General features: G+C 45.3%; 2 protein-coding genes across 2 annotated transcripts; one reads left to right on the top strand and one right to left on the bottom strand.

Annotated features, from left to right (window-relative positions):
- Positions 1-3,269: 3,269 nt before the first annotated feature.
- BT62DRAFT_930526 (cora-domain-containing protein) lies at positions 3,270-6,122 on the top strand. The gene is made up of 6 exons (XM_043185948.1): positions 3,270-4,614; positions 4,668-4,850; positions 4,908-5,252; positions 5,305-5,509; positions 5,566-5,609; positions 5,665-6,122. The coding sequence occupies exons 1-6, from the start codon at positions 3,331-3,333 to the stop codon at positions 5,752-5,754; spliced, it is 2,151 nt and encodes a 716-aa protein (XP_043041015.1). The 5' UTR covers positions 3,270-3,330; the 3' UTR covers positions 5,755-6,122.
- BT62DRAFT_930525 (uncharacterized protein) lies at positions 6,085-12,261 on the bottom strand. The gene is made up of 12 exons (XM_043185947.1): positions 11,556-12,261; positions 11,299-11,499; positions 10,881-11,229; positions 10,734-10,831; positions 10,608-10,677; positions 10,196-10,550; positions 9,961-10,141; positions 9,880-9,907; positions 9,582-9,829; positions 9,361-9,524; positions 6,973-9,308; positions 6,085-6,921 (listed from the first exon to the last, which is right to left on the bottom strand). The coding sequence occupies exons 1-12, from the start codon at positions 12,177-12,179 to the stop codon at positions 6,206-6,208; spliced, it is 5,370 nt and encodes a 1,789-aa protein (XP_043041014.1). The 5' UTR covers positions 12,180-12,261; the 3' UTR covers positions 6,085-6,205.
- Between the last annotated feature and the right edge of the window lie 523 nt (positions 12,262-12,784).

Here is a 12,784-nt window from a genome sequence, read left to right as displayed (position 1 = left end):
TACCAGAGCTAGACTCTGATGTGACCAGTCATAGTCAAAAGAGGCATAGAATGGGAGTTTCATGCCTTCAGGAAGGCTGAAGAGTCTCATGTTCAGATTTGTCATTGGAACTGATGATGATAGGGCTGCTTTTCTGGTCAAAAGATATGTGGGATTCACATACATTCATGGGGCTTTCTTGTCCATCCTCTATAGCCAGAGCTCACCCACTATAGTCAAAGCTCTCATAAAGATCATTATCAGTGATCTCAATTAGTGATGCTTGTGTGCTATAGTTTCTTCAAAGAATGTTTTCTTCTTCTGTCTTGATGTCCACAAAGTGGACACCATCTGGTGTATTTTCAACAGAAAGTTGGACTTCCTGCTCATCTTAGATATGAGTCATTTCAATCTGATAGAGTATGTCAATAGCATATGATGTTTCTGAGACATCATAATGCTGGGTGGTGGTATACTGAGGTGGTCAGGATTAGAAAAGTCAAGCAGTAGAGGAAGATCTCTAGAGGACCAGTAGATTGCAGTATTAGTTGTGAATCTCTCATCTGTAGATGTAGATGATGTAAAGGATGACCAGTATGGCTATGAAGATGGTCAGAAAGACTGCAATAGCAAAGTATAAGGCAGGTTCCATGTAGTACTCTCAGCATTAGCTGAGAGAAAGGCAGTCAAGCTTTAGACTAATTGTTAGCAACTAACTATAACAAATAAGACCAAATATAAGAGTGTGCCTCACATTCAGGCAAGCACTACTTACTATAGCTTAGATGTGTAAGCTAATGCTTATGCAATCAGTTGAGCAATGCTTAGAGTCAGATCTTAGTAGATTGGAAAGGATAAACTTTAGTCTAAAGCTGGAGCTTAAGGCCACAGCTAAGCTACTTAAATACATGTCTGAGTTTTCTATAAATATACTATCATATGCTAATCATACAACAAACATCTGGTGTTCATGCCTGAAACAATTAAGAATGAGCAACAGTAGATCAGTTGTTAAAAGGCATGATTGCAGGACAATAAAGATGTGGAAACAGTGTGAAAATAATATAGATAGTCACTATTGCAACATTTACACTATTATTCTTTAACATGCAATAGATGCTTCACCAACAGACAATATCCTATTGTCTCACATTTGATGATCAGACACTATAGCACTATAGTACAGAAACACACAATTAGTAGAAACTATATTTATCATATACAGAAAACATATATAAGTAGTGTAGCTCTCACTGTAGTAGACTAGCTTTGAGCTAAAGTTTATTTATATCACTCTTCTTCTCTCAAGCCTAATTTATACAGCCTTGATCTATCACTACTCAATACACACAAAAGTGGACTCTGATGTAGTTGTACAAATTTGACATAGCATCAGTTTATTATATGTTTAGAGTCATGTGTTGAGCAGATCTAACAGTGCAGCAGATAATGTAGATAATGTCATGAATAAAGAAAGTCCAACTTCTGCAGCTTCATCCAGCTCTACTTTACAGAGACAACCAAGAAGCAGTGGCTCTGATGTCAAACATAAAGTCTCACCACAAGATTAAATACATCAATATTTAAAAGCACTTTATTCATGAGTATATTTAAGATGATGACTTGAAGATTGAGTTTATTTAACATGACTTGAATCTAGCAGATATGTTTATCAAGCCATTGGCTCATGATATGCATAACCAATACTTGAAGACTCTCAATGTTGTTGCAATAGTGTAGTTCAGATATAAGAGAGTGTTAGAAGATATCTATACCTTATATCAGTATGTTTCACTTTTAATTGTTTATCTTTTATATCAACCTCTTGTCCTTATGATTACTTATATACTTTGTCTGTAGTTATTCACATACCTCAGTCATTCTACTATTGCTGTGCCTGAAGTATGTGTATATTACCACAATATCCACAACTATTACTTACACTCATTTATAGTGAATACTTACATTGTCCCTCTATTAAAATCTTGTAGAAGTCACAGTCACACAGTATAAGATTAAAGGTATTGTCATTAGACAATGAGTAGTTGGTCTGCAGCAGTGAGACAATAGCTTGGCTTGAGATAGCTAAGACTTTTTTATACAGTATTTAAGTCAGTAGTATATAGTGATATACTCTAGTCTTGAGCTAAGGTCTATATACTGACTAAACTCTTTGATTCTTGGTGTGACTACCCCTGTTATCTCTCATATAGATGGGCATACTCTACTGACTTCTCTATCTCACCTCTATTATCCTCATCATCTTGCTTTATCATCAGTTAGTATCAGATCCTGGCAGTTGCAGTGCAGAGCATCTGTGATTGTTATTGTCATCTGACAGTAAGAGAGTTATCCAATGAGAGAACTCTCTCTTTCCATTAGAAGAAATTTAGAACTGATGGAGAAAGAAGATAAATAGTAGACTTGAATTAGATTGTCTGATAACATGTGATTGCTTCAGAAGAAGGCAATTAGGAAAGACCTAGTGCTAAAGATATAGACAGGCTCAATCCTCAATGAGCATCAGTTTCTGCAAGACTGAATAGAATCTGATGAGATTTTAGTGGATATAAGATAATGATAAAGGCTGAAAAGCACATGATAAGGATGGAAATAGTATAAGAAGAAATAGAAGATATTTCTGGATTAATTACAAGTTCTGAGTCTCACACTAGTGTATAATGCATTTCTCTATAGTGAAACATCAATCTATCTTTATCTATAATACCAACTATACATGTTTAGTTTTGATTCCTGGCAAAATTACTGGCTGCACATTGAAAGTGATTGTGTCATTGGACTTTCTCTGCAGTAGCCTCCAAAATGAAAATAGTAATAATAATAGCCCAATTTCCTCTAATATTAATATTTAAATAGTCTAATAGTTATTTTATATTACTGTTGTATTGTTATATAATCATTTTATAAAAGATTGCTGGTTTGACTCTTGCTATTATATTGTACTGTATTATTTATTAAGCTGTCCTTTCTGTTAGATTTGCTTGAATTGTATTAATTAATCCATGAGTTTAAGAACCTAATTAAATGAAATGAATCACATAATTTTCTGCCTTAACAACCGGGCCGAAGCATTATCAGACATTGGTAACTATATTTCTGTTTTAGGTGTCATTGCTTTTCAGGCACATAACTTAATGCACTTTCAGACCGACAAGGCCTAGTCAGGCTTTCCGGCATTTCAATGCATTATGTCACCTTATTGTGCCTGAAAAGCCAAATGCAGACATTCCGACATAGTGTCGTGTCGGCAGCCTAATTGCCGAGGGTCGGTGTATTCCGCACTTTTTGAGCGATCTCTTCTACTTTTCTGTCATTGTTTTGCCTGTGACGATGAGCTCCCCCCCAAATGATATTCCTGTCCTGTCGACCTCGCCGGCTTCGGTGCAAGGCGGTTCTCCAGTTCGTTGCAGGGACAACGTTAGTCCCAGCGATGACCGTCCTCGACATTCGCCCACTCTTGCTCGCTCTTTCGACCCCAATGACCCCCAAGTAGTGGAACGTCAAAGGACCATGGACGTTGACATGGCCATGCATCTTTCCCGAGCCCGTCGAGAGACTATAATCTCATCTCCTGTCTTATCACCATACGAAACTCCAGCTCCTCAGGACAGCTCATTCCAGCCAATATCGGTGCTCTCACCAAATGAAGAGAACGAGATTAACATTGCGCGAGGCGATGCAGAGGCAGACAATGCTGGAGAAGATGCGGCGACAACAAGACGACAGCCATCCTTCGTCGACTTGCGGGGCCACGTTCATCAGAGTCACGATCCATCCTTGCTTGTCAGTCTTGACACTAACTTCGAACCTCACGATGATCCTCCGTCTTCTGCATTCGGTCTGCCCACATACCAGGCAAATGTTTCCCATGCCAGATTCGACTTTAGAATGATGGAAGAGTTCGCAGAGACAGAAAAGGCAGCGTTGGGTATATCATCCCCAGCAACAAAATTTGTTCTACCAGAGCCACGTATTGGGAACTTACCCAACGAGGGTCCTTCAGAAGGATCAGGTCCTTCAGTCTTCACAATCCCGACCCCCCGCACGGCTCGCCAGCGCAAGCTCAGTCAGAGCAATTCGAACCCCCGTATGCGCAAAGGCATCGGCAAGAAGCTTGCTTTGTTCGAAGGAAACGCAGGCACAGTTCCTCCTTCTCTTCCAGGTCGTCTCGGGATGCCATTTGGTGGCATCCAGCTCCCTTCCTCGACCGACGACCTCCCTGCTCAAGTTCCACCTGGACCAGGGTTTGGCATACTGAATGCTGGCCATGACCGGCCTTATCGCTTCTCTTTTTACTCCAACGCACTCTCCGCTACCATTCATGCACGAAGTCTTAGCGAGCTACCCGCCGACGGTCAATCGTTCGAAGACCTCTTTGCCGGTATTGCGACGGCCTCACCTTCGAATTCTCGTCCCAATGCACAAACCGATGGACGCCAAAGTTATGCCCCAAGGAACGGGTCGCACGGTTATTTCCCACCAGCTGAAAAACCCTCTTATGACATTGGCAATAAGATAACTGGTGGCATGATTCCAAATGGCAACTTTGACGGTTCAACGTGGTGGCTGGATGTACAGAGTCCTACAGACGAGGAAATGAAAGTATTGAGCAAGGTGGACGGTCACATAATGCTGTTGCTCCTCTGGATTCGCTCACGACTTTACAGGTTTTCTCAATTCACCCTCTCACAACCGAAGACATCCAGATGGAAGAAATTCGCGAGAAGATCGAGCTTTTCCGCAACTACTACTTAGTCTGCTTCCGCAGTTTTGACCAAGATCCATACAGCCCTACACATCTAGAACCACTCAATATGTATATTATCGTTTTCCGTGAAGGTACAATATCGGTAAGAATTTTTGATGTGTCGTTGCATTTATCAACCCTTATATCTTCTATGACATAGTTCCACTTCCGACCCACTCCTCACCCACAAAACGTCCGTCGGCGCATTAAACAGCTGAAGGACTATATCAGCGTCACCTCTGACTGGATTTCCTACGCTCTCATTGATGACATTACCGACGCTTTCGGCCCATTAATTCAAAATATTGAATACGAAGTCGACAGTATCGATGAGATCGTGCTCATTATCAAGGAAGCAGATCAGAGCGACATGCTTAGGAGGATCGGGACCTGTAGAAAGAAGGTCATGGGCTTGCTTCGGCTTATGGGAAACAAAGCCGACGTCGTAAAAGGATTAGCAAAGAGGTGCAATGAGAATTGGCAAGTTGCACCGACTTCAGATATTGTAAGGTCTTCGCAGCTACGTGCAATGCGCCATCTTCACGGATATTTCCTAGGGTCTCTACCTCTCAGATATTCAAGACCATCTTATCACCATGACTCAGAATCTCAACCACTATGAGAAGATCTTGTCTCGCTCTCATTCGAACTACCTGGCTCAGATCTCTATCGAGATGACAGATGCCAACAACCAGATCAACGATGTCCTCTCGAAACTGACTGCACTTGGTACCATACTTATTCCGATGAACTTGGTTACCGGTACGTTCAGTGTCAAAGTCAAATATGTTCTATACGAGCTTGAATCCGTTGAATAGGTCTTTGGGGAATGAACGTCCACGTACCTGGCCAGGGTGTCCCAGTGAGTCTCGTCAAGATTTATCTCATCTCCATCTTGTTTATAACGGCGTTCTCAGGGCTACTCCTGGTTCATCTCGATAATTGCCTGTCTCGCCACTTTCGCACTCATCGGAGGCTATTCGACGTACAAGTTTATGGTGCGATAGACTTCAGCATTCATGATTTCATGATATTGTTATTATAATTGTTGTATTTCTATCATCCTGTGACCGCAGTAATACTGCAAGCAAGGATAGCGGTGAGGTACAAGCAGTGTGCGTTATAATAACCAGTTGTCGGAAAGAACACATTGCGTCTAATCATTAGATATGGAATCAGATATTGATAAACGTAGGCACTTGCACCTACTCCATTGTTGACCATTGTAATACACAGCCTTGAAGTTATTTACTCGCACCGTAGCGTCGTTCTAGTCGACACGATTATATCTGGGTTCGCTTTTCTTCGTTCACACTGCACATGTAAATAACGAGGACGTGTTTCTTCCAGTTTATAATATAGCATTGATATTACAAGGGAGAGGACATATAAATACGACAGCATGTAGAGCAAAAAGAGCATACCAGACACTCAAAGTTAATCCCAAAAATCTATGCATCACCTATTTCTCGGTATAAGGGAAGGTGAGGTCTTGACGTCAAGTAAACGAGCATTATGTGCATCATACGTAGGACCTGAATACGGTGGATCTGGCGTAGACATAATCATAGCGAGGGACGGCGAGAGCGTCTGCCGGGGTGTGTGCAGAGGTGGAAGGACAGGCGTGGCGGTTTGAGACACCGATGGGAGATTTGGAGGCTCGAGAGAGCGCCGCTTTGGCGAAGGTGCTCTAAGAGGCCTGAACTCTTCTAAAGGCGATTCGTCATAGTGCTTGCGCTTTCTCAGGGGTTGAGGCTCAATCGGTATGATCTCGCGTCGTGGCAAGGTTGGGGACGATCCAAGAAGAGGGTGAGACGTGTTCCACCGGGACCACGGAGGTGGTGGAGGATGTTGACCAGACGAGGGTGAATTCGATAATGGTCGAGAAGATGATGCTACAGGTATGGCAGCAGGAAGATGTCGGGTATGATGAGACACGCTATTATGGGGAGGAAGAGGAGCTCGAGAAGAACCAGGTGGGGGTATTGAAGAAGAGGACAACGGATGCGGCTCAACATTTGGTGTCTCCGGCTGACAAGGGCTGAACTTAACCAATTCAACGAAAAGCGTTGCCATGTATGGCGGAGGCAGCTTCTTGTAAATGATATCCTTGCTACAACTTTCCAGCATCTCTTCAACATTAACGTAGATTTCGGGGGCGATGTTTCCTTCTGCTTCAAGAGATATCACCACCAGATTATGCAGCGCTAGATTGGACAACTCACCGTAAGGTTTTACCCTGACTTCAGCAAATGGATAGGGTCTTCCCTTCCGTAAACAGCAAAGAGGACATATGTAATGCTTCCGGGCATGAGTCGTAGGTTCCTGAGGGAAGAAAACACAACCTGAGTGATAGTGCTTTTCACATGACTCGCATTGGACCATTGCATAATTGAGAAGGTAAGGTGTACGACCTCTGCAAATGCATCGCGTACCGTCCGACCAGTCACGGTCAATGTCCTGGCCAAAGGTGAACTTGGGCCGTTTGCGTCTCTTCGTCCGCATAAGAGGGGGTCGTCCAGCCAATATACGATGAAGCTGGGCAAGATCCAGTCCGAACGAAACGTCTGGGTTGGGGGAAACCGCAAACTGGATCTTGTAGAGTTTACGCATGTAGTGTCGGACTTGGTGAATGAAATCGGGTCGTTGATGATCAGGTTGTGACGTATACGACAGAAACTGGCCAATCACGGCTGATAGGCGATCGACGCGATGAATGATGATCTGCAACTGCCTCCAGTCATCAGAATAGTTCTTAGTAATATCAGGCGCGTTCCGAAGGATGTGAGGAAGATAGCAGAAATGCCAGTTCCGTTCCTTACGTATTTCGCCATTCCAGTGATGATGGTCGCAAAATGGACAAGAACCTCCGTTTTTGGCACACTCTCCATGGAATCGAGCGAAGCAATAGTCGCATTGCACGGCGTCAGATGGAATTCCTGCAGGCGGAGGGCGCACAGGGTTGTTGCAGATGCAAGTGAAGAACTCGTCTGTGGGAGGGTCGTCGTCCTCTTGGCGAGTGCAAGCCATCACATCGTCAAGGATATCCTGACCCTCGGGCTGTTCGTGCTCCTCGCACCACCAAGGTAATTCTTTCAGCCACTGTTCGTGTTTACCAAGTTCCTTCTCAACCTCGTCAAAGAACGGCAAAGTAAACATTTTGAGATGGTCCCTTGTGTAAGAGCGCCATTGCTTCAAAGTAGCGAACAAATCCTCATTCGAGGACTTGCGATACTTGTTGTTCTTCACTTGTTCGCATCGAGTCTCAAGGTCAACCGCAATTTCAGCAGTGACTTTGAGATCGCGCACTGCAGCTATCTTGAAGTCCTTCTCAGCACGGTTTACAAGTCGCATAACGTCCTGTGGTCGGGGTTTTGATATATCAGGTTCAGGATGTAGCCAAGCTAGAGCCTGCTTTTCGAAGTCTTTCGCTTTGGCACGAGCTTGCATGAGCCGATCGAGAACTGTGGGATCAATGGGGATGCTACTGTCCAGGTTAGCAAATTCCTCCAGTTCTTCTATGGTTTTGATGGGTAGGGAGAGAACACTCTTTGCCCGATCCTCATAAGTGTCTCCGACACGCTGCCGGCTTTCTAAAAGCTGCACGTGCTTATCGTCGGCGGGCATATCGCACGCACGAGTACGTGTCAGAAGCTGGCGCACGTCCTCCAGTGTCAGCGAAATCTCCCCATCATCCAGCTTCTCCTTGAGCTCCTTGCTCAGCTGTACCCTTTCGACGATCTGTTCCACTCGTACTAATGCATCAAGTAGAACATTCAAAGACGAGCCTTCTAAGAGAAGACGTCTGCACCGATCGATATAGTCTTGCGCTTCAGTGTCCTGGTCTTCTCCCATGAGCACGTCAGCCTGTTTCTTCATATCCTCAGCCCGCTGTGCCAGACTTTGTAGCGCTGCTATTTCAGAACAATCGAAACCGAGCATATCAACCTTCTTCAGCACCTGATACAGGTCATCCAAAGTTCGATCAGGTCGATCCGAATCATCCACGTCATTCAGAGCGTGACGGCCTCGTGAGCGCCTCGACCGTTTGCGACTCTGTTTGCGAACGATGAATGCATTGGCTTCATCTACCCATTCATTAGCTTTGGCGACACACTTTTTAAGATGTGCAAGTTCGGGTATGTGGTAGTTGATTCGTTCTCCTTCGGCAAGAAGGGCACGAAGAGTGCGAAGGGGTGGCTTAGGGCTATCAGAGAGCAGTTTGGAAAGCTTTGTTTGCCATGTCGAGGGTATACCAGCACGTTCTTCGACTTTAGCAAGGATCTCCAATAATTCATCGTCCGAGAAGCGTTTTCGTAGCGTGTACGTAGCCTGGTGATCGGTCTTGTCACAGAGCAGATGCGCATGGTCTACGCACACAACTTGCGTAGTGCAACTGCTAGTGACCTGAGAGAGATAGCAAAACGTTTTACAGACAGCGCATTGATAGTGATCTTCTGGTCGATCTTGTTCATCCAAAATCTGTGCCATGCCCATAGAGCGTGCGGTCTCACGGTCGTGCATTTCCCGATCCGTCATTTCCCTCAGACTGTCTATTAGCCTACAAATGTGAACGTCAGGTCCGCGAAGGGTACACAAGCGGTAAGACAAACCATATAGCCGTTGTGATTGATTGTGACTGCTGAGTAATGGTAATGAGCAGCTCATCATGCGAAAACACGGGTAGCTTTCTGTGATCGCGGTATCTCTGCACACAATCTCTACCGTGGGGCAACCAATCGGGAAGCGCGAAATTGACAGCCTCGTTGAAGTTAAGCTGCAAATAAAGATCATTTCTCTGGGGCAGCGGAGTAAATTGAAGACGAGTACTTACACCATGGTTGAAACCTGCATGATAAGATTCGGGGAACGTGATGACAAATTCTCCCGGCCTCTGATTGCAGGCGAACACGCGTACACCAGCCTCCTTGACAAGTTGCGGATTCATGAGCGTGACCAATTGGAAAAGAAGATCAGGCTGTGCTTCGAACAGATCAGGCGCTTCGCTGCGAATTGCAGCTTCAAATAAAGCTGCATCCTCGCCGGCGATTCCATACCAGGTTTTCGTTTCGCCCCAGTGCACTGCAAAAACGATCAATATATGACGAGAAGACAGACAATCTGAGACTTACTGAAGTTAATACTATAAGTGTAATGATCCTGCCGTAATGATCAATCCAACTCTCATTTTATGATCGGCAGGAGTAACGTACCTCATTGTGCCAACAGAAAGTCGAAAATGTCATTCCCACATAAGTCCATGGAACAGTCATGCCAGAAATATCCGATTTGATGAACCGCAACAGAGAGTCATTGACAATAGGAATGTTGTTAAGATTCCAAGGATCTTTTGCATAAGGATCTAATGGATGTGATTCCATGGTAGGCATGGCACTATGAATCATGAATGGTATGCGGGGCCGGGCTAGCCGAAAAAAAGCCGCTCACCTTCCATGTGTCGTAGAATGCACGTCAGCACCATACTCGATCTCAACCGTTTCATGAGGTGTCTGAACCAATCGCCAGAACTCATTCTCCATATCGTACTCGGAGAGCGTCACATTACCGATACGGGTATTTGTAGGATCGTCGACATCTATGGCATTTTCCGGCCTTGATGGGGGGTGCGTTTTGAACCAAACGCGCCTAAATTCTGCGTCCCGAGCTTGGAAAGTGGACAAAGTGTGCTCATCGCCTTCGTCAAAACCAAAATCACGGCCAGACCCTGAAAGGCAGGCGTGGCAATACCACTGTCCTTTGGGAATGCTCTTTACGCGTGGCGTCAAACAGAAAGTGTGAAAACCTGAGATTATGTTAGCGCCCCAGATATCATTAGAAACATTGCGGAGACGTGATGTACCACAGTCACAGCCATCACACAATAGCATGGAGGTCCCATTGTCGTCCTGCAGACATATTTCACAGTGTGCCTAGATTGTACGATTTCCATATACGCGGGAGATTATATTCTTTAAGTAAAACGCACCTCTGTTATTTCCTTACCGCCAATTTTAGAGTGAAGAACAGCCGGTATATCAACCGGGATGGCAGGACCAGCGTTAACAACGGATTTCTTCGAGTTGGCTGTAATGATATGAGCGCATATATCGATGATGAGTAAGCAGATACACACAAGCTGTGGGATCAGAGGAGTTGACCCGCCTGCTTCGTCTTGGCCTAGTGGGCGTATCGGGGCCGTCATCTTCTTCATCCGTGTCAAGTGGCGGCTCTGAGAGCGGACTCGAAGGGGTAAGGGGACTGAATGTAGGTGCAGGGTCGACGCCATTCGTATCCGACCGATTCAATGGCTTACCCGGCTGGGCGTTTGAAGGTGTGTTAGGCGCGTTCCTTGGTTGATCACAGAAACGCTCGTAGGGCAAAACAACTCGCAAATAGGACTGTTTGATCTGTGTGGCCAGACCTTGTATACCTCGATAGCCGAGGAGCCTGCCCAGTTCTGACCATTTCTTATCTCGGGTGACCTGAATAGAATATGAGGACAAAAGATAATATGGCGAAGGCTACAGGCTCCAAGACGCATATACGCTTACCGCTTCATATCCTCCCAGTTTGTTGACTTCCTTCTTTAGGAGCCACAGATCCAGTGGCTTGTGGTTGATGGTGGGGATAACAACACGCGCATTCCCCTGCTGCTTGTGGAATCGATACAGTTGCTCCAAAAAGTTTATCTTTGCTCTAGATGCGGCCTCTATCGAGTTAAGACGCTGCAGACGGGTCTTGAAGCGAAATGTCTGAAAAATGACAATTGTCAGAAAAAGAAGCTGCAACGGCTGAAAAATGCACATACTTCAGTGTTTGTCACGAAAGGCATCTTCCAGCCTTCTGGCGGTACAATCTTGCAGATACCGAAAGCTTTGGCCTCATCTGCGATAGAGTTGATGTACGCCATCGGGTCTTTGAATTCCTCCGCAGTAGGAAAATATTCAGGACAATCCTTTATTTCGAAGGGGCGAGAGACATTAGGTGGAGGTTTATAGCCACGGGGACTTGTTGTTTTAACGGTGGAGAGGTCAAGTGTGGGAGAGACGGTGATGGGAACGGCATTGCGGTACATCTCTTCTAAAATGTCGGGAGGCTCAGAGTCATCGCGATCGACCGAGTACGATATTTCTCTGTCCTTCATAGCAGCCAGAGCATCTGTCTTTGATTTCCGCGGGGCCCGCTTCTGTTCAGAGGAAGGCTCTGGCAAAGGAGTCCTAGAATCATGAGGCGGCTCGTCTTCAATTGGAATCGCGCCTTCAACTGGAATACTGATACATGAGTAAAATGTAGAAATTGGCTGGTCCGGCAATTTGGAGGAGCTGGCAGAATTAGATACGGCCTGTGCTGGGGTAGGCGTGGTGAATCGGGAAGATTTGCTCCGTTTCGAGGGCGACCCCCGAAGCGTCGAGGTCGGGGTATTACTATGCATGAAGTACAAAGGCGAGAGAGAAAATTCCCGGAGTCCCCTGTATGATTTCCGATTTGTATCCTGGCGTTCCGGTGGTCGTTTGCTTACAGTTGCTGCTCACCGCTTCACGAATTTCAAACTCAGCTCCTTCAGCGTGGGAAATGCCCCGAAATGGATCAATCCACTCTTGTGTGATCTGCTGAATAGGCGGGTAATGCCGTCACCCCTTCTTGCAGGAGCAGTTTCTACGCTTCACTTACAATAGAAAGCAAGGCTCTCGGCTGAAAATACTGGTAACTTTTATCTTCTCCTCGTCTTTTGTGCAATGTGTCTGCAGGAACATTCCCGAAACAGGGCAGCTATATTTGGCTCCTTGGCGTCTACCCACCTAAGACTTCGACTGATGCATATATTGATGACTCGATATTACCCTATACAGGTACGAATCAGTCCCCACCTCCTGCAAGGTATTGTTTCCGTGCGGCTGTCTGCTTCATAAATAGGCCCGCTCGGCTAGTTTGAGCGCACATCGACTGACTCGTATATGATATTGCAATTGTTGCTATTCTCCCTTTCCCCTGTTGATCCGATCCCTCCATCGACAAATTCAACGGTCAGCCGCCGCA

The sequence above is a fragment of the Guyanagaster necrorhizus genome (genome assembly GCF_019112545.1).
Source record: "Guyanagaster necrorhizus MCA 3950 unplaced genomic scaffold BT62scaffold_9, whole genome shotgun sequence".
In the NCBI taxonomy this organism is placed as follows: Eukaryota; Fungi; Basidiomycota; class Agaricomycetes; order Agaricales; family Physalacriaceae; genus Guyanagaster; species Guyanagaster necrorhizus.
The sequence above is the reverse complement of the archived record's forward strand: the minus strand, read 5'-3'. Positions and strand labels throughout refer to the sequence as shown.